The sequence below is a fragment of the Filicampus tigris genome, chromosome 21 (genome assembly GCF_054856515.1).
Source record: "Filicampus tigris isolate MCC_2025a chromosome 21, RoL_Ftig_1.0, whole genome shotgun sequence".
Taxonomy (NCBI): Eukaryota; Metazoa; Chordata; class Actinopteri; order Syngnathiformes; family Syngnathidae; genus Filicampus; species Filicampus tigris.
Window position 1 is genome coordinate 11,595,432 of NC_141237.1, and position 21,453 is coordinate 11,616,884.

Sequence of the window (21,453 nt, forward strand, 5' to 3'; positions counted from 1 at the left end):
TGATGGTGCACTGCTTTCCTCTCCTGGGACGCCGGATGGTGGACCAGAATTTTCTCAAAGCCATCCGGAAGTCATTTTCCATAGTCTCACCAAACTCCTCCCACACCAGAGTTTTTGCCTCAGCAACCACCAGAGCCGCATTCCGCTTGGCCAGCCGGTACCCGTCAGCTGCCTCCGAAGTCCGGCAGACCAAAAAGGCCCGATGGGACTCTTCCTTCAGCTGGACAGCATCCCTTACCACTGGTGTCCACCAGCGGTTCCGGGGATTGCCGCCATGACAGGCACAGACCAGTTTACGGCTGCAGCTCCGATCGGCCGCCTCAACAATGGAGGCACGAAACATGATCTACTCTGACTCAATGTCCCTCCCCCGGAATGTGGGCAAAGTTCTGCCGGAGGTGGGAGTTTAAACTCCTTCTGACAGGGGATGCTGCCAGACGTTCCCAGCAAACCCTCACAATACGTTTGGGTCTGCCAGATCGGACCGGCATCTTCCCCCACCATCGGAGCCAACCCACCACCAGATGGTGATCAGTTGACAGCTCCGCCCCTCTCTTCGCCGGAGTGTCCAAAATATGCGGTTCTTCCTCCCAATCACACCCTTCCAGGTTTCACTGCCATTGATCACGTGAGCATTGAAGTCCCCCAGCAGAAAGTCCCCAGGTGTAGCGCTTTCCCTAAGCAATGTATCTAAAAAAAACTCTCAAGTGGGGGCACTCGTAAGAACAAGTGTACAAAGCAGTTAGAAGTCTTTACAATTTAGAGTTACAGAGGTTACCAAACCTTATATCAGAAATGTGGTCAAAACTGTATAATTTCATCAGCATTATGAAACAATAATTCAGCTAGTCAGGCATCCCCTACAGTCGCAGTGTTTCAGATGCACTAGTTCCAGTTCCATTCTGAGGCTGATATATTAACAAAGGTTTATGAGGGCAGAGCAGTACATATGTAAGTTTGGCCTTATGGCTGACCTTACAATGCACTTAGTATCCTGTACAGGGAGTAATGCTGCAGCCACTCCCACAAGCCATTTATTTCAGCTAAAGACCGCCAAGCACTCATAAATCAGCATTAGGAACCTCTCTCAGTCTCTCACTCTCATTTAAAGCTCCACCTTTTCTTGTCTTTTATTTTGTTTTCATTTTTGTCAATTAACTCATTGTTACATTTCCCCTGCAATAGTTAAGTATCACAACCACTCAAATGCGTGAACTCTGCCTTACTCATCAGAAAAAGACGGTCTCTTTTTTACCCAAGTGCTCCCTGTCCTTTCTAAATGTCCTTAAATGTTCCACCCTACCGGTTGTTTATGTTGTCCACCAATTACAACCCCCTAGCCCATTCGATTTGAAAAAAATTCCTTCGACTGCAGATAGAGACAGCGTCCCAGAAATGTCTACGCTGGTATCGACACCTCTATTGATTTTAATTAGGCTAATTAGTTAATTATTTCAAGGATCAAATGGGGGCATCCATTACTGCACAGTGAAAGAATCATGTGTATGTTTAGTGTGCAGTATGGAGGGGGGGGGGGGCTCTCTTGCCATTGAGAGACAGTGGAGTTAATATGGTAATGAAGACGATCAATTATCACTCACAACAAAGTCATCAACAACAACATTAGCATAGTCAACCACCGCAACCCCTTGACCTCCAGTGCTCTCGCTCCCGTTTATTTTGTTTTTTTATCCAAGCAGCTGCCACTTCAAAAGATATACAGCACGTATGTGTGCGAGTGTGCGTTCGCAACGAATAAAGGCTGCACGAGGGTGAGTTTTCAATGCGTAGCAAAAAAAAATTACAGCTTCTCACATTGTCTTTAACAATAAAAATATTTGTACATATTAATATTACATTGGGTAGTCCAAGGTGGAAATCTGTTCCTTATGTTCAAAAGCTTACAAAATTAGACTACATGAACTTTAAACTCATTTAAACCGCTTCTATTGATCGCCATCAACAATGCTATGCACAATTATGAGTGCCTATTTGAAGTCATCTTTTTACATTGAAGTAATAACGAGAAACTACTGCCATAGGGATAGCCTTGTATGGCATTTTGAGGGTTACAAGTGATTGTCCATGCTAGAATTGGATTCACTGCCCTTTCAATCACATGTGCAAGTGCAGGTGCAAAAAGAAATTATATGACATCATAAAAAAAAAAAAAATGAACCAAATTTAAAGAAAGAGAATAAGTAGGACCGGTTGCACTTTGTATATGCTAGAATATTAATTCATTAGAATAGACGTTGTTCTGATATCATTCGTTTCACCTTTATCGTATCGAATTGTATCATTAAAAAAGAAGTGATGAATTGCTTTGTGTCGAATCGTTAGGCCTTATATCAATACACATCACATGGGTCAAAAAATGTATCATTACACCTGTAATAGATTGTGTCCATAGATTTGCATGTATGTCTCATAGTTAAAGCTGCAAACCACTCATTTCAATTGAATGGAGTCTTTCTGGTAAATGATTGATTTACCGATTATAAATAGTTGTATTTATCGGCACGGATATTCTGCATTTTGACGAATATCTACTTTTTTTTTTTAAATCTGATGTCTGATAATAAATCAATTTAAAACTGTGTTGGAATCAAAACAAAGATATGTGAAAGTTTTTTTCTGTAATTTGGAAATTTTGGAGGACTTAATTTACTGTAGAAAACTATATGGAGGTATAGTTAAAGTTTTCATTAAACTTTTTGAGACATGCTGATGACCCTGAGTGCTCCCTGAAGTTTTTGTTAGAATTTTATAACAAACACATATTGTCCAACATTTCTAGTAATAATATATATTTTTTTAAATCAACAAATGAAAATCTGAAAAATTGTTCAATAAATATATGGTTAAAGAAGTTACGAGTTTTATTTATTTTTTTTAGATTTTGATGCCATTATTTTCCTTTTTACCGAAAATGAATATAGGCTCTAAATATCGGTATTAGCCTCCTTTACTACTAATAATCGGTATCGGCCTTGAAAAAAACATATTGGACTATCAGCAATAGCTATAAAGCATATTTCAAACAACAGACCAACAAAATGGTCCATCCAAAGAGTATACAATCAATCCAAAAAAATATATGTTTTTGTCTTTTGAAAACCTGGTAATGCAACCATTTAACCTTTCTAGGGGATTGATGAGATGAACAGATCAATGAGAGGGCCATGAGCTCAGATGATCCTAATCACACACTGATCCCCTTGAGACCCTTCAACAGTGCTCCATACTGGCCTAAAGACAAAAAGACAAACACTGGGTGTTAAAATATGGTCCCAAAAGACAAATTACCATTCGGTAAAGTTTTACAGTATTGTCTTATCGTACACGTAGTACGTAAATTATAGCTATGCTTGACACTTTTTATGATCCTGGCCGAAAATAGATGAGAAGTACAACATTTGCTTAGCCTACAACCTGGAAAAATAGCAAGCTGCAAGAACTGTCAAAAGCACCAGTGGGTGAGATCCCGCTAATTGAATTTCTTCATTGAAAACACATTGATTGCCTTTGAGAAAAGCAAAGACCTTCAAAATCTCCTAAAACATAACTATTTTTTTCCTCTTTTAACAGTTCATTGCAACAACTTCATTGATTCTTCCTAGAAGACACATTTTCACTGCATTGCCAATGTAATTTCTAAACTTCAATTAAGCTTTCCATGTGAGATTGGTTATCATAAGTAAAAGGTTTCCTACCAAATAGCATGTAACTTTTCAGATATACAACAAACAAAAGATCATCACCGGTTGCCATCGATGTTATTTTCAAAGTACTGTCATGTCTGAACCAAGTCTGTTATGTCAGTGAGGAAGATGGCACACATCCACCGGCCTATATACTGTCGAACCAAAAGACAACAGAGCATTCACAGCCGTCCAATGCACAGAATACAGAGACCTAAATCTCATGAAATTATAACTACAAAAACTCTGTACAGTATATATTGTCAATTACAGTTCTACACAATTGTACGTCAACAAGACCTTACACGACAATTCAATCAGATGCTAGCCAAGCTCCTATTACAGAGTTCATTGCATTGTTTACATGCTGGAAAGGTCCATAAGTAGCTCAAAATGCTCTTCATTTGATTGGATTTCACATTATGGACATCAGAGCAGAAACACACTGCCGTCCCCAGATGACTATAATAGACTCTTGCGTGAGTGACTCAATTTGTTTGTATTTGTGTACCAATTGAGAGGGTGAAAACATCCAAAGTAGCATAAATAGACAGCGAAGCCATAATTCAAGTTTGGTGAAAATTGAGATTTAAAATGAGTTAACACAATGGAGACGCTTCTTATCTTTCACACCGTTTTCTTTGGCTGCCCCGAGAAGCTCTCACGATCAATACCAAAACTGTTCTACAATCTAACCGAACAGGCAGAAGGATTTTTATTTTGAACAAAGAAAATGTCATTTAATCAGTTCTGCAATTTTGTCTTTGTCTACTCCATGGCAGCAAGAATAAGCACTTGGTCATTATCACTTTAAGTGGGCAAGTATTTTGCAATATAAACATGTTTATAATGCAGCCTATTCAGGAAATGCTCCAAAGAAAACCCTAAGAAGGTGAAAGTGGAAAGCTGTTGAATGCAAAGCAATGTAGTGCATTATATTACAGTGACCTTTGCAAACTGCATAGAGAGGACACAACGCTGCCCTTCTGACCTCCATCACAAAAGCAGGTAAGTACTTGCATGTGCCGTATAATAGGCTGTAACTACATTTTCACAAGAAAAAAAAATAAAAAATAAAAATCAGACAAGCACATTCAAAAAACTGGCCATTACTGAACCCGAACAATACATTAAGATCATGACAATTTTCTAGTCTTAATTTCGTGCAGTCTTTAATTGTAAAAAGACATGATTGACAATTACTATTATTAGAATGATGCTCATGATCACGACAATATATTTTTTTCCTCAAGAATGAAACCCACTATGGCTATGCAACAACCATATTTTTCCTCCCTTTCATTTACAATGTACATCTGTACAATATAATGCAGTTAAACCTCTCAGGTCACAATCCATTTCAGGATGCTGGATGAGCAGATTTTTGAACAACTTTATTAACAATTCTCACAACAGTTCAAGGGTCAAAATGTCCCTATTACGAAAAATTAAACAGCACAAGCCATGTTTGAGTAACGCAATCTTCAAACTCAAACAAGTGTAAAAGTATACATTAGAACATTAATATAATACTCAGCTACCAGGAAGGAGACGACCATACTTCTTTCTAGGTCACAATAAGTTCCATCTTGATTTTTATAATCAAGTCACTTTTCCAGCATGCTATACTCTCCTTTGATTGCATCACAAAAGTCAGTGAAAAAGAAAAATACACTTGTGGGGGCAAAATATTCAGGTGATCACTGAGCTGAAATCCCACTAGAATTGTTGCCTGTCATGTATGACGATGCTTCGGCCATGTCTGGTTGAATTTTGCATTGTATCACTTTAGAGGTTCCTCCATGGAAATATTCACTCTGAAACGTTTGGAGACATTATCATATTAAAGCAGCAGAAACACAATACTCATCATTAAAAGTAATATTGAAATGATAAATATTGAAAATATTGAAATGGCACCCCCACGACCTCCACCCTGAACACCCTTAAGATACACGTCTGATACTTTTATCAATAAAAATAAGAACTTGAGGTTATGACAGCAATTTTATTCAGTTTCAATCCCCAATGAGCCTCAAAGGGGAATAATGAAAGTTATCCAGAAATATTGGATGGCTCAGGAGACATCGGTTTTATTGAGCTGTGTGTTGGTCCATTGAGGTTAAGAATATATGGTTTAACTGGGCGGTTTGTGGAGCGGCAGAGTCAATAATCTAATGGGGCAGGGTAGTATGTAAGAGTTAACTTAAAGTGGAAATCAACCCAAACATATTTTTTTCAAGAATATGTTCCCAGCAGGCCCACTAGTTGAAACACGGCATTCTGATTAATATTTAGTTGGTGGCCCACTTCACACTTCTGGCCCACCAACTGTGCGGAACCGGAAATGTGTGCACAACCGCTTATGAGGTGTGACTCATTGAACTCTGAGGCTGGCTGTAAATCACGGAGCATGGAGTTTTCCTGAATGCCATAGAAAACAATTTGATACATTTAACACTCTTTAAATATGAAAATAATTCAGTAAGTGACAGATGAGTTTATCAGTGATCAACTATCCTACTACACTAGGAGATAGGAGATTTTTTTTTTTAATCTGTAGGTAATTTAATCAGAATACTGTTTTTATGAATGAACGCATGTTTAGAGGTTCATCAATTGAAAAGCGGGTGTGCCTGCCAGAGAACGCCCACATTCTAGGGTTGCTAAACCCACAGTGCACACCTGACACAAATAACAGATGTGAGTGGTGTGGAGATTGAGCAGTGCCTGAGCATTTGCATGCCTTTTTTTTTTTTTTTACAGAATATGGCCCACAAAGAACAACTTTTGTGTCTCTCAAAATCCTCGCTTTATTTTGATTGTCAACATAAATTCTGTACTGTACTGAATAATAAACCTATTTCAAGTTAACTGTCAAACACAACTCTTTCAAAAGTTGAACTGCCACTTATTCCTTGACTAACTGTACAGGTACAAAGGTGACAATAACAGTTGCGTAACTGGTGGGTTAATTGATCATGAACTCACCCCACTCAGGTATGATCAATTGAGCCATGCTTAATCCATCTGTTACATATAGGTTGGAATTAAAATTACTCAAACTACACACCCCGCCACAGAAAAGCGACCCTTGACGAAAAGCGGCTAATGGCTGGATGGATGCGTTATTTTCTTGTTTTTATCTTGAGTTCTCTGGTAGGTGCGTTCCAAAGATTACGCAACAAAACATGACAGTACATAAAAGGCCGCATCTCACAGTCCTTTCAGGTTTTTCTGCATGTGGTGCATAATTTGTTCTATTTTACCACGTATTCACACAGCAAGCTAGCGTATATGGTAGCTGTTTCATCGTGTTAAATCAACGTCTGTTGGTTTTCAGGTCTGACGATTTAAAAGGGGTTATATGATGCCACAAACCAAGGCAGCCATGTTCGACCAAAGCACAGTGTACCGTATTCACGTTCTGTAGGTCTTGCTACCACGGGCGACCAGAAACATCCTGTAAAACTAGCATTAGAAGGGAAGGTGAAAAAACGCATTATCAAGATCTAGGAGCGCAAGGCTGATGCCACTCGTGCCTCCTCTGTATTATTGAATAATGCATCATAATAACCACAGGCTTGTTGTTAGAAGGACTGTGCATGTTTCTTGACATAATGACTGCCCTACTTTTATCATGTGCAAGAGGGGGTATTGAATTGGCATTAATGTTTCAAATGTTTGCTACCAGCCAAAACAAAAGCCTAGAGATAAGATAAACTAACAGCCTTGCATGACAGGGGTGCCAGATAATGAGATCCAATAAAAAAATATATATATAAATAAATAAAAAAACATCTGTATAAGTCATGCCTTTAATAAGACAAGTATTTTGAAGACCATGTTGTATCCCACCAAGTGTTTTCCCCTTTGTTTAGGATCCTCTCTATGTGCTATGAAAGATCAACAAAATAACCAGGTTTATACTGTGAAGTCAATTTCCACCGATTTAATCATTTGATTGCTTAAACATAATTTGGCTGCTTGATTATACAATGCTGCATCCACCAGGGATAATGCAATGGAATCTCTTTGAGATTTAAAAGGACGAGGACGGACGGTGTCGGAGGACGATTCATTTTATAAATAAGGACGGAGGGACGATGACGGAACGGTGCCCAGGTCGCGGACAGAGCAAAATAGGGTTGCGCTACATACACTTAGAGATTTTTTGTCGCAGCAAATTAAAATTGATTTCATTGTCTTTCGGCTTAGGTTATTCCCTTGTTTTCTAGGAATGTAATGATATCCGAACGTCACAATACAATATTATCATGATATGAGCCTCGCGATACAAATATTATATAATTATCAAAACATTATGGGAAGGTTAACAACATAAAAAAAACTCATGTTATTGATAAAAACACAATATTGTGTTTTTGTACATCCCAGTAGTGACAAAGAAATGGGCTTAACCACTCATTTTATTTTCATTTGTTCCTATGGGCTCAGCAGCGCAAAGTCTCATTGCACTATGAAGTTCTCAATGCTCTGTTCAGCAGAAGCGGGCGAAAAGTAATATTTTCGGACGGAGATATCGTAACATGACGATGACAATATTGCCGTTATTGTTCCATCCCTATTGTTCTCTAAGCTCTGGCCGCTGTTTCCACTACTAGAAGCAAGCAGCCGACTGCCGTGAACATTTAACCCCAAGCATCAAATATTCTGTCATGACATTCTATTGCGGGAAATGAACACTAGAAACGCAAACGGTTTTAGGTTAGGCTTCTATCGCGAATTTGCATAATTTCTATATGACACAAGGAAAAGCTGTACATATGATACAGTTAGGGAAGAACACAAAACCATAGCGGGTTAAATTGCTGCATCTTTTTCAGCGAACAAGGTTTATGATAAAGAGTTCACATCAGCCTTTAGGACAAGGGAGCTGCTGGGTTCTAAACACATAACCTCGTTAAGAAGGACCTTGAATGGGCCTGGCTGACCAAAAGCCGTCTCGAAAACCTTGTTACACTTAAGTTGATGCACAGCCCGGCTCACACAGACTACATTCTGTCGCTACATTATGTCACATGACAATCCAGATGATTAGAAAGCTCGTTTTTCGTAAAATATGAGTTTGGATCAGTCTTCTTGGTCTGTGCCACTCAGATTGAAACATAATGCAATTTGCCACCTGTTACAATTGCCACAGCTTTATGAAAGTGGCCCCTGTACTTCCTCCTGCCATTTGTCTGAAAGAACAGAGGCCATCTCCTAATGACCATGTCATAGGGAAGTGGATGATGTTCTTTGATTTGTATTGGATGTATGGTAACCCAATAATAATAGAAGATGGTAGTAAATTATGCTACACAAAATTCAGTTAATTAGGTTAGTATTTTTTTTAGAGCTCTCGCTGCTTTTTAAACTCAATGCTGGATGTATGGTGTTGTTTGGAAGCAAATTGTTACAGTGTACTGTAATCTGTAACAAGTATCAAATGTTTAGTTTCTCTATATTTATGCCCATAGCTCTTGACTTTAAAAATGCTGTAAATATCTTTGAAAGTAAACCACTTAAAGTAGAAGTCAACCCCAAAAAATTCTCAACAATAAGATATTCTGTGTGCTTCCACTAGTCTAAACATGGCATTCTGATTAATATTGCATTTGTTGAATATGAGTTAAGTATCTAAATCCACCTGTTTTTAGGTATCTCAAGGGGCGTCCATTTTGTCACTTTCTGTCAACTGAAAATGACATCACAGTTGCTCAGGGCTCAGGTAACGACCAATCACGGCTCATCTGATTTCTGAAGCTGAGCCATGATTGGTTGTTACCTGAGCCAATGTGATGTAATTTTCAGTCAACAGAAAGTGATAAAATGGCCACCTCTTGAGATGGACAAAAACAAGTGGATTTGACTACTTAACTCATATTTCACAAACGTAATATCAATAAGAATTGTGTTTAGATTAGTGAGGCTGCATTGAACATATTATTTTAAAGAAAATGTTGGGATTGACTTCCCTTTAAGCCAACTGCACACAGAGCGACGCAGCCAAAATAGCCTGGGTTCCGCAACTGAAATTAACTTTCATGAGTACCTGACAGTCGGCAACTAGTAGGGCTTAATGATTATCATTTTCAGATAGGAATGGTGATTTTTCGTGATCACCAAAGATGAGGGATTTTTTTTTTTCCTCAACATTCTTCTCCTCCAAGCTCACCAAATAGACGTGGCATGCTCAGGTCAGAGATTTCCCGTCTGCTTGCGATTGTCATCAGAAATCTTAAAGCTTCTGAGAAATTAGTAATTATGTACAACATATCTACTCTTCAGTCAGCATGTGCTCATGCATTATTTTCTTTTACCAGCAGATTACTTTTCTTCATTAAGATATATTACTATTTCTTCAAGTTTTGTCTATTCATTGAAGGGAGTGACTGCATAAATCTCAGCAAAATTATCAATCGTTTCTTAGATCTACTCCATCCCACTTTCTGATCCTAAAATGTACAAAAATATTGTTAAGTCTGCAACTACAGTAGCGGTTTTCATATTGTACACTGATGGACATGTACATTATTCCTTCTTTCCAGGAGTGCCAATCACAAAATGCAAGAAAAAGATTCTCCGTATTCTTAAGTGTCAAATGATTTTGAGAAAATTATTTATGTATTTATGTGCAGTTCAGAGATGTTTCTTATATTCTTGAGTAAACGGAATAACATTTGTAACAATTTTGTCGGACAATTAAAGAGTTTTTAAGTGATGTTCTGGTCTTAAATCCTTCCAATTCCAATGTCACCTCAAATATTTAAGACAATCTGAGAGGTTAAAGTGAAACTTCTAGTATGACTTTACATGTATATGATGAAAACTAAATTTTTAACAATCGTTCATTAATTACTTTTAAATGTCGTTCAATAAATTACTTTTAAATGTCACAATTCAGCACTGCAATCGAACCTTCACCGTTATCACAAAGTGCAGGTGTACCTAATGAAGTGTCAAATGAGTAATGTAGCCTCACCTGCAGCATCACTCTGGGCTTGCAGTAATGTCCAACAGTTGGAATCTCAACTTTTACCCGTGCAATGTTTTGAATTCCTTCAAAAGTTGCTTAAATGGGTTTGCCGGTGAGCTCTGTGTACCTGTAAACTCCCTTCTTCCAAAATAGTCGCTAATTGCTCTGGATGTTTTTTTTTTTTTTTTTTGTAATACTCACGAGTGTGCAGTTGTTTTGTAATTAAGTACTACATCACTCAGGAAAGACAATATATTGCAATTACTGTGCGTTTAAAACGGGTGCCCTCTTTGTGCATTGTATTCCTTTATAAAATGGTCTCCATGTGCGGTTACCACAACAGAAACAGTACAATAAATTGTATTTTAAGGACACACGCTGTCAATACAGTTTAACGCTGCGTTGACGTTCCGGGGCCTGATTGGCTCTGTTTCCCCAGCATGACGTTATTTTGGACGTTTTATCATACCATTGGTCTGTTTCTTTTATGGGGCGGGATCAACGTTTGCATCCCGGAAATACATGTTGTATGCTGTCAGAATCACAGTGCTGAAGAAGGCTTCGTAAACGCCACTGAATTTGAAAACCTGAAAACCTGAAAACCTCTAAATGGGTAAACATCTCCTTGCTGTCACTCGGGGTCTATTTTTTTTTTTAAATCAGTTTTAAATCCCATACGTAATTTGCTCTCGCGCACCTCGCTTGTTTCGAATGGCATAAATTAATGGCTGGTGTCGTTTGTCTGGTATGTGTCCACCACGTCGATCTTTTGCCAGCGCTTTCGAATGTCCTATTGTTTTTGTTATATATTGCCTGCAAAATGAACGAGACTACTACGAGAATACTATCATTGGATTTTATGGGTACAATGATGCACCAAGATGAAACTGCAGCACTTGCTGCATTACTTGCAGAATGTCACACTCCTCTCATCTTATTGGTGTTATTCTACTAAATAATCAATGCCAGGGATCAAGGTCTCCGACATCTAGATTCAAGGCTGAGTTGATCTTATTGATTTCCTTGGACTATTCACTTCATCTTTCTCATCCCAATCATCACTCCTCTACTCTTATCTGTCCTGCGGTTATATCTGCTTTTTTTTCCCCCAGTGGCTTTGAATGCGCTGCTCTTACAGCCTAATCCTCTCTGTGATTATCTAATAATGCTCTTTCCTTATTATCAAAATGGATCAGATGTAGGGTTTTTGAAGACTGATGGGTGCCAAAAAAAAATTAAAACAGGGGCCAATGCAATTTTAAGCAGTGCATGGAGTGTGACAAACAAGAAAACACACGCCTCAGCGCCCCAGGAGCTTAATGTATTGTGTTGTTGTTGACATACAATGGTGTGTCATTCAAGTTGAATTGCATTGTAATCTGAATATGGGGTTATGCCATTTTTTCAACCAGAAATGATAACATGCCATGGACATATGTTTTATGTAGGCAGATAGATATATGTTTTTACATTACATAATTTGTATTGTAATTATAAGGTCAGTTCATTTCATTCACTCTAACAATTCAATGTAGACGCTGTAGTCTACAGTATATATTAACCTTTAATGTGAATATAATACAAAGCATGACATTTTTTTGTTCAGTGCAAAACTTTACTGTGTATATTGCTTGGTTAACACATAATTTAGATACAGGAGCATATTTACCCATGAACACCTTACACACAAGACAGAATACAGTGCCCTGCGAAAGTATTACCTTACTTGAACTTTGACCTCTTTGCCACATTAACAACTTTCAAACATAAAGATGTAAACATTTGATTTTTTTATTTGTTTATTTAATTTTTTGTGAAGAATCAACACCAAGTGGGACACAATCGTGAAGTGGAACGAAATTTTTACGATATTTTCAACTTTTTTTTACAAATAAACTGAAAAAAGTAGGACGTGCGAAAATTCAACAGAAAAGGAAATCCAATGTTATATATCTTTTTGTTTGAAACCTGAAATGTGGCAAAATGATTAAGGGGTTAATACTTTTGCAAGGCACTAACAACACTGTCAAACTAATCATAACATTTTAGTGTGCTCAATTTTTTGTGGTTCTATACTGTGTGAATGCAATATGAGCTTAACTAACTATGCTACTTTTGATACATTTTTGGTTGTTGTTTTTGGCATCTATTTGTTAATACTAGTGCTGTCAAGCAATTATTTTTTTAACTGATTAATCGGACACATTTCTGTAATTAATCATGATTAATCAAAATGTTCTACCTCTACATTTATTATTTTCTTTGAAACAGATATTACTTGAGTAAATTCTAGGAATTAATGTCCATCCATCCATTATCGATACCGCTTATCCTCAAAAGGGTCCCGTGGCGTGCCGGAGCCTATCCCAGCTGTCTTCGGCAGTAGGCGGGGGACACCCTGAATCGGTTGCCAGGCAATCGCAGGGCACACAGAGACAAACATCTGCACTCACAATCACACCTAGGGGCAATTTAGAGAGTCCAACCAACTTACCATGTATGTACAGGGAGAACATGCAAACTCCACACAGGGAGGCCGGAGCCGGGATCGAACCCACGACCTCTGAACTGTGAGGCGGACGTGCTAACCAGTCGACCACCGTGCCGCCCAGGAATTAATGTAAAATCATCAAATAGAAAGTACATTTAGATTCATATCGTGTTCTAATAGCTTTCTTTGATCCTTGAATACATATTTTCTCCTGTAAAATACAACTGTTAAAATGATCAAAACAGACTCAACTTTACAGGCATCTTTCTCATTTTCTTCTCATCGGAACAATTATCAAAACTTCTAGTCCAACGCATAGCGAGAGCATCAAACGCTTTCAAAATACGTAATTAGCTACCACGCATGTAGTTCATTGGAACTTATTCCGAAGGCTGCAGCAGCATTCATTGGATTCAAGCCAGATGAATCCTCATCGGCCTTCTTGCATCAACGAGCTGGTATGACAATTGTATGAAGAAAGTCGCAACCCAACAAACCTCAGTCCATTTCACACAACCGTGCACTAAATTTCTTCCAACTGCGAACAAAAAAAAAAAACACATACTCAACCATCATACTCACAAAATCAATTAATTCTCTTTTAATAATTTAGCGTTTTGGGCATACCAGATTAAGTTAAATCTAAAACGTGTGTCTTGAATGTTATGGTGTAACTAATGTGTATTCTCTTGGTGTGCAGACAATGTTGGCCTCACCCCATATGGCTCAAAGGAGTGGGTGATTAGAGAACGAGAGGAGTCTTGATAGAGCATTAGTGTGTGAATACGCAGACACGTCCCGAAGACTCCTCTGTGCATTTGCCCACATTCATTTTTCATGAAACAGACTCATAACAATTAGTCTGGTTACCGCCTGGGTAATCTTAGCATTTGCGCAATGCATTTGGTCTGCCGTATGACATCACTCTTAAAAGTTTTAAGTTTGACGTCCTCATTTGTTTTCATAGTGAGGACATTATCAGCTCTTGGCTAATAGGGCCACAAGGCTTCCTGGCCAAAGAAGGGCAATAAAGTGGGCAGGGGAGGGGGATGATGAGTCCGAAGTGCTCAGGAAAATAGGTTTGACTCACTCGAGCTTTTACGCAAATTAATTTACATGAGCAAGAGAAAGAGGAATTGCAAACTAGCGCAACTTTGTGTTTCATCCGTTTTTAGCAATCCATTTTTTACACTGTCAACCATAGCCAATTTCCCTTTTTCCATTGTATGCTGTTATACTTGCCTCTGTTTTAGTTGGTTTGTTTTCCACTTCGAATTAGTACCCTTTCAGTAGTGAGTGGAAACTTCAAAAGCCATGTCACCCACAGCATAGCGTGGCACACAAACAAACAAAAAAACAGTGGAGAAGATGGTCTGTATATATGCACCTCTTAGTTTGTTGGCACAGTAAGGAGACGCGTTTTGTTCGAGACGAGACTGTGGGCACACTGAATAGTTAAAGGCAAAGTCAACATTTTTTTTTTTTTTCAAGAACGTGTTCTATGCAGGCCCATTAGTTACTCTGGGCTCAGCTAACGACCAATCATGGTTCGGCTTCAGAAAACAGGTGAACTGTGATTGGTTGTTACCCAAGCCCTGAGCAACTGTGATGTCATTTTCAGTCGACAGAAATGACAAAATGGCCGCCACCTGAGATGGCTAAAAAAGGTTGGATTTTGCTGCTTAACTCATATTCCACAAACGCAATGTTAATGCCTGAATGCCTTGTTTCAACTAGTGGGCCTGCACAGAACATATTTTTAATAAAAATATTTTTGGGTTGACATACAATTAAAGTCCTACTACGAAAAGTACCTAGAAGTCCTTGGTTTTGCTCATGGAAAAGCATCAATAGCGAGGCGAGCCAAATGTCCAGATGCTGGAAGAGAATTCTCACGAATCTTTGCTGCGTTTGTCTACTGTAAAAAAGCAAAATGCATCCCCTCCGCTCTTAACACCCTCATCCACTCCCGAGACACCAAAGGCAAGGTCAAGAAGAAAGCGGTGTCTTCCTCTGTCTATAGGCTACTCCCTGGATGCCTTGCACCTCACTATGGCAGATATGCTTCAGGAACGTTCCCTCCCTCCTTTATTGTGACCGTCATTTTCAAGGTCACCTCCTATGGACATTTGCGCTTATCTTCCCCCACCCCTCATTTTTTTCCCTCCTTGGCTATCTTTGCCCCCAGTTTTTCCTCTTTCACTGTATCAGTAAACAGTAGCATCCGGCCGCAGCTGGGGGTTTTTCATGATGCCTTGTTTGACATATCTGTCTTTTTAATCTGTCCTTTTGTCGCTCCATTTTTCTTGTGGGTGACTGTCGCAGACTTTTTAGAGGGCCGGGGCAGCCGGGAGGCTTCTGTGTGCTTTTGTCGCCTGGCGTCCGCCTTCGTCACACCGGTCACAGCCCCGTTTAGCTTGCAGCAGCGTTGCACTGTGTTCCCTGCTAGATTGGATATTGTTGTTGTGGTCGTCATCGGTAAGCCATCCCATTCAGCCTTGAGTCTCTGCGCTCATCTTTTGTCTGAACAGCATGCGCACGGGGAGACAACTCTCATCCGGCCGGAATCAAAACAACCTAAATGCTTTTAAAAAGGGTTTATCACATCCACGCCAGATTAAAAAAAAAAAGAACTCTGATTTATTTCTTTTTGTGTGTCCTGTTTAGCATCCCTGAACCATTCCACCTGGCCTTGTGACTCTGCGAGGGATTCTGTTTTGTCTGGATTGATTGGTTGCCTGGCTGACCCGCAAGGGAATTATTAAGTAAATCGACCACAAGCATGTGTGGGTTTTGTACTAGTGAGCTTCCCCTTTTTTGCGTGTCCTGCGCACACTCAAGCCCCGTACTCTGACACGGTTGTGTGACTTTTGACTACACAAGAACCATGGATTTCTAGCCGTCCACAATATAAGCCCTGTAAATTCAAATGCTTAATTTTTATAGGCACCCCAGCATTGACTGAAGTGTCTGCTTGTTATATATCTGGCAAGTGCTGCAAGTCTGAAAGGAAACTGTCAATAGCAATCCCAGCTATTGATATGGCAGTGGGCCGGAGATGTAACTTGGCCCCCCGACTCTGCGCTATCCCTCGGATCCCACTACATCATAATTACATTAATATTGACAGACCCTTGACAATAGTCACATTACTATTGATAGGTGGCTGTCAATACAGTGTTTCCCCAAATAAAACATATTCATTCATAACTTGTAAACTGCTCGATAAAAGGCTTTGAAAAGAATATTGGACCCGGCTGGGTTTACTCCTCCCGGGAGTGCTGTTGTTGATGCTGTGATGGGGATTTTCAACACCTGGCTGTGTGTTTGTGCATCTACTGTGTGTGTGTGTATAGCGACGGACCGATAGATTAACTTAGCACCGTATTAGCGCTGCGCATAGATCAAGGCTACTCTTGACAAACATACAGTAAATGGTCCGCGAGGCGCATAATCTGCACATTTTTTTCCACATCAAGGCAAAACTTTAAGATTAAGATAAACAAATGGAGGTTGTTTATTGGTTAGCACACACTTGGAGGCTACTTTTTTTTTTAATCCAAACTCCTTTTCCGTCACAGGCACGGTTCTAGTCACAAAACATGGCAGCCTTTCAAATTCAACTCAATGAATTTGTCACACCTGCTTACTTCAACACAAATTTACTTCCCCCTACCCCCCCATTGATTTGCTAATTCTGACTTCGTCGAACGGCGAATCCATCCATTGAAACATCATGAATACACAGACAGGACCGAACCATTGCCATACATTACATTAGCTCTTTTTTCCCCTTCCACCTCTGAGCCTTTCTAAAGTGACCATCATCTCCCTCTCTTTCTGTCAAAACTGCCATATTTACCCCACTGAAATCTCAAAAGCCTCATGACAAATCCTGTTCAGCGAGACACAAAAGCCACGGCCAAAAAAAAAGGGCCTCTCTCTCGCTCACTCCGTCACTCTATTGCTCTGTCTCTCCTTGTGTTCGTTAGTCGCCCACTTTCCTAAGCGTTTCAGTTGAGGAAAGGCCAGATAAAAAGCGGGGAACTGAGAGCGGTCTGCGGCACAAAATAGCCCAGACGTCACAATGGCGCGATCGCATATGGAGTTGACTCCGGGGAGTGGAAGATTGTTCCACATTTGGCAGATGTTTACGGTGTACCAGAGACTGTGCCGTTAGCCTAATCCCTCGTGATGTGATTTGTATACACACTCCTATCTCCAGAGGGTGCAGGCACCAGGAGCGCCGGGCTTCGCCGCGTGTGTTTCGTGGATTGTGTGTGTTTATACACTGGAGGGAGACGAAGACCCCTCCCTAGCCCGTTCCTTTGCATTGCACAGCTCAAAGGTTGCATTAAGGATGGGTTTTAAATGTGAAAAGTGATTTTCCCTCCGTATGTATGAGGAGAAAATAACCCTCCAAAAAAGATGGCCTTCACCTCAAGGGCCCTGATCCTCCCAGCGACCAAGTTGTTCTCTACTTGTTTGACTCTGTGGGTACTTTCCCAAGCGTTGCGTCTTAAATAGATCCGCTCTGGTGCCGCTGGTGTGATAATGATATCAAGTCAGGCCAAGTTCTGTGCACTCAATCAGTTGTAAACACCGTTAAAATGTGAAGTTGTGAAAAAGAAAAGATTGACATCTGTTGTTTTGTTTTTCTAGCAGGTATGGAAAAGGAGGGCATCCAGGTAAAAAGATCTCTCACAGAAAGCAACTCTGACCCGCTGATCCCCGTCCTGCGCATCAGCCAGCTGGATGCTCTGGAGCTGGACTCAGCCCTGGAGCAGCTGCTCTGGACGCACTTCTCCCACTGCTTCCAGAATTTCCGCCCGGGCCTTCTCACCCCTCTGGAGCCCGAACTGAAAGCTTTGCTCCAGCTGCTCCTTTGGAGGTTCACTCTTTATCCTGACAGCACCACAGTTGGCCAGTCTTTACTGAGCCTACGCTACCACAACACCTTGACCTCGTCCGACCTCTACGAGTCTCTGTCCCACAGGCAGAAGTTGGCTCTGCTTCTGCTAACAGTAGCTCCTCGTTGGCTACAAGAGCGATCCCACAACCTCCGACTGTGCCTCGGTTTGACTTCAGGAGGCCCTGTTTCTGAAGGATTCCAAAAGGCCCTCCGCGATTCCCTGACTATAATTTCAGGTGCTGCCCGTCTTGCAAGCCTTGGCAACTTTCTTGCGTTCCTCAAGAAAGGTTACCACCCAGTCCTGGCAGAAAGGATCATTGGCGCGCAAGCGGTTTTTAGCAAGCCGAACGTGACCCGGGACATTACGTACCAATACATGAATCGCGAGCTGCTGTGGCATGGCTTTGCAGAGTTCCTCATTTTCCTGTTGCCGCTCGTCAACACGAGCAAATTGAAAGCCACCATATATTCCATTGTGCTCGGGGCGGACAGAAGTGGCATGGACGGCGCACAGGACAAAGAGCGGGCGTGGCGAGAGTGCACGCTCTGTGGCGAGTGGCCGACCATGCCTCATACAGTTGGTTGTCCGCACGTTTTCTGCTACTATTGTATCAAAAGTCAGAGCATTGCAAATAATTGCATCACCTGTCCCAAATGTGGGACAGAGGCAAGACAACTGGAGCCTGCCAAAATAGAGACGTTTGTCAGACATTAGATGGAAGAATACATCACTTTTTTTCTTTGAGGAGCAATAGTAGGAGGTGGTTTTTTTCCCCGGTTAATCCCAGGGACCTGAAATAAGGATTTTATTATACAATGAAATATGACAATAAAACAGAATTGAACTGAACGGGCCTGCACAATATATCGAAAAATATTGATATCGTGATATTGGCCCATGCAATATGAAGACATGCAATAAGTTTCTTCTGAAATTGTTTGCTTTTATCTGAATTTGACCAGTCAACTTAAATGCGCATCGCCATCCAATAGTTTGATATTATCTCGGGTCATTACAATTAATTAGCTAAGAACACATTGAGCTTGCTTATTTTGCTGCATGAAAAAAATGTAATTCTTTCATTAGATAATAAAAATGTCATTTCTTTAAGTAAGGTTAAATTGTTAAGTTGTTTGAAAAGTGCAGTACAAATGGTTTGATTGATGATTGGTACATATATTAAGGATTGATTAATTTCTTTGAGTGAGCAGAATGTCATGATGTTTGACCCACCTTCTGATTCACAACTGTTTGAGTTCACATTTTTATGATGTCCGTATTATTTCTGAACACACATTCACGGTCTCTGTTTAATGTTTGTGCGCGTGTATCGACAGTCCGTTTCTCTGGCTGGACTTTGGACAGACCTATTTGTCTTTGACGAACTTGACAGACTACCGAGAACTCCGCAGAGCATATATTTAATTAAAGAATGTGTTGATTTATGCTTCGAATTCTCTTGGAGTGTGTGTGTGTGTTGAAATGGGAATATTTGTTCTGATGAAAAATGCAGAAAGTCAGCTGAATAAATAATGGGAGGAATTTCTGATGCCTCTCATCATGGCCAAATTAGCATTTGTTGTGTATTCTGTGCCTAAATTGTATTTCAACATCATTAAAATTGATTTAGGGCCTTCTCTTGGGTGTTTATTCGGTTAAGTGGAGGAGGGAGATGAGGGAAAGTTATAACAATCATCACACTTCTCTCTAGACAGGCCTGGTCGGTCTAACTCCCATTATCCATTTTCACAGCACCCCAACATCCTCGAGATCAAGGGGGCAGCCGGGGGCTCGGATTGACTCACACACTCACACACTTGACAGCTAGCCTCTCTTCTCCCTTGGCCCTTCTCTCTTTTGCTTGCCTTTCCATCTCTTCCCCACTCGTAATCTCCAGGGCCCTTGCCCCCATAAGACTGTCGTAAACTGTACCAAAACCCTGGCAGTCGTCTTCTTCCTCGCAGGCGAATTACTCTCTAATCCCTGTAATGAGTCCAAAGATGCTTATTTATGCTGGAGTTAACCTCCACCAGTGAGCCCAGCCCCGGGCGAAACGCACCCCAGCTGAGTGAAGCCTTTCCTGGCTGACGAGAGGAGAAGGAGGCTTTTGGTTGAGGGGGGGGGGGGCTGCTACCTCCCAGCTCTACTTCCCTCCACCCCCGTCCTCCCATTTTACACTCTGATCACTGGGGTTTAATTGCTGATTGCTAAAACCATCAATCTTGGCTGCAACGATCACAAAGCCACCATAGGAAGTGATCTCAACATGTTCCAATGAGAATTAAGGCCTTGTCTACACGTAGCCGGGGGTTTTTAACAACCGGATGGTACAACCCTGGAACAGATGATTTCTGGTTCCATTATTTCCTATGAATACTGTATTATGTCATTGGATCGATGTGAGGCTTACGATTATAGAACAGTTTGTAAGAGGTGTGTCCGAAATGATTCATATTTCAAATCAAAACTACATTTTTTTTTTTTTTTCCTTCAAAGATGTCCCTTTGGAATCTAACATATTTTCCCAGGCTTCTCTGCCACACATTTGTGCACTCCTAGAAGTATTCTTCCGGGATCGTGTCATCCGCGCCCCACTCGACATCTTCAAATCCCCTTTGACTTTAGGAAATGGTAAAAAAAATAAAAATAATAATCACATGGAGCCAGGTTGGCTGAGAAGGTGCCTTGCTCCAGCATGGTATTGTTCTTCACGGCCAGGAACTGTCAGATGCTCAGGGCGTAATAAAAATGTCAGTGGTTCATCCTCATCCACTGAATGAACCAACGGCCGCAAGATTTCTTCGTAGATGTACGTCTGGTCCACATTAAAAGGGAAAACTCATCGTTTGTAATTTGGCTTTGAAATACTGTATATCACTTGTGACACCAGTACTGGAACCTCTCTCACATACCAGGTATGTAAAACCATCATTCTGTGGACTCCTGGAAATCCCCCGCCCCTCACCAAGGACATTTTGACTAATGAAGCCTGTAGTAATGTGCATAAAGCCCGAGCCAGGAGCAGCTGGTTGTCAATATTTTATGCACTACATTACATTCATGTACTTCGAGTCCCAGAAAGAGAGATGAGGGATGCATATATGATCACCGTTAATGCCACCGGGACACGTCATTGTCTTAACATTCCACGAGACTTACACCATAAACCTTTTTTGCAGATATTATTCTACAACTCTTAATAGAAGGCCCCCCAGCCCCCAGAAAAGATAACGCCGAAGGAGTATATTAAAGTCTATTAATTGAGTGAGAGCATGGATTGAATTAGCCACGTGTTGGAAAAAGGCTCTGGACTTAGGTAGGTAGCGAAGGCCACATTAAGCCTATCTGTCTTTGGATCTCTTC

At 40.5% G+C, this 21,453-nt stretch overlaps 2 protein-coding genes across 12 annotated transcripts in view; one reads left to right on the plus strand and one right to left on the minus strand.

Moving 5' to 3' along the window:
• LOC147127617 (uncharacterized) overlaps window positions 1-11,021 on the minus strand; it is a 163,589-nt gene extending 152,568 nt beyond the window's left edge. For all 4 annotated transcript variants that reach the window (XR_015084289.1, XR_015084288.1, XR_015084290.1 and 1 more), the window contains exon 1: window positions 10,693-11,021. The gene's annotated coding sequence lies outside the window, so the exon portion shown is untranslated. The remainder of the gene's footprint in view (window positions 1-10,692) is intronic.
• pex2 (peroxisomal biogenesis factor 2) lies at window positions 10,680-18,939 on the plus strand. Of its 8 annotated transcripts, none has more exons than XM_086020961.1 (3): window positions 11,189-11,299; window positions 15,845-15,942; window positions 17,840-18,939. In XM_086020961.1, exon 3 carries the CDS (start codon window positions 17,845-17,847, stop codon window positions 18,802-18,804), a length of 960 nt encoding a protein of 319 aa, XP_085877087.1. In that variant the 5' UTR covers window positions 11,189-11,299; window positions 15,845-15,942; window positions 17,840-17,844; the 3' UTR covers window positions 18,805-18,939. The 8 variants fall into 8 exon arrangements, with proteins under 8 accessions (XP_085877082.1, XP_085877089.1, XP_085877084.1 ...); XM_086020962.1 differs by having other exon boundaries at window positions 17,843-18,939; XM_086020956.1 differs by lacking the exons at window positions 11,189-11,299; window positions 15,845-15,942 and adding an exon at window positions 10,680-10,798 and having other exon boundaries at window positions 17,843-18,939.
• Window positions 18,940-21,453: the final 2,514 nt, after the last annotated feature.

What these genes read in the sequence shown, in the direction of transcription:
- pex2 (XM_086020956.1), top strand. Translation starts at nt 10,720, where the DNA reads ATGTCCAACAGTTGGAATCTCAACTTTTACCCGTGCAATGTTTTGAAT. An exon ending in TTGCTTAAATGGGTTTGCCG is followed by an intron (nt 10,799 to 17,842) that starts GTGAGCTCTGTG and finishes TTTTTCTAGCAG; the next exon opens with GTATGGAAAAGGAGGGCATC.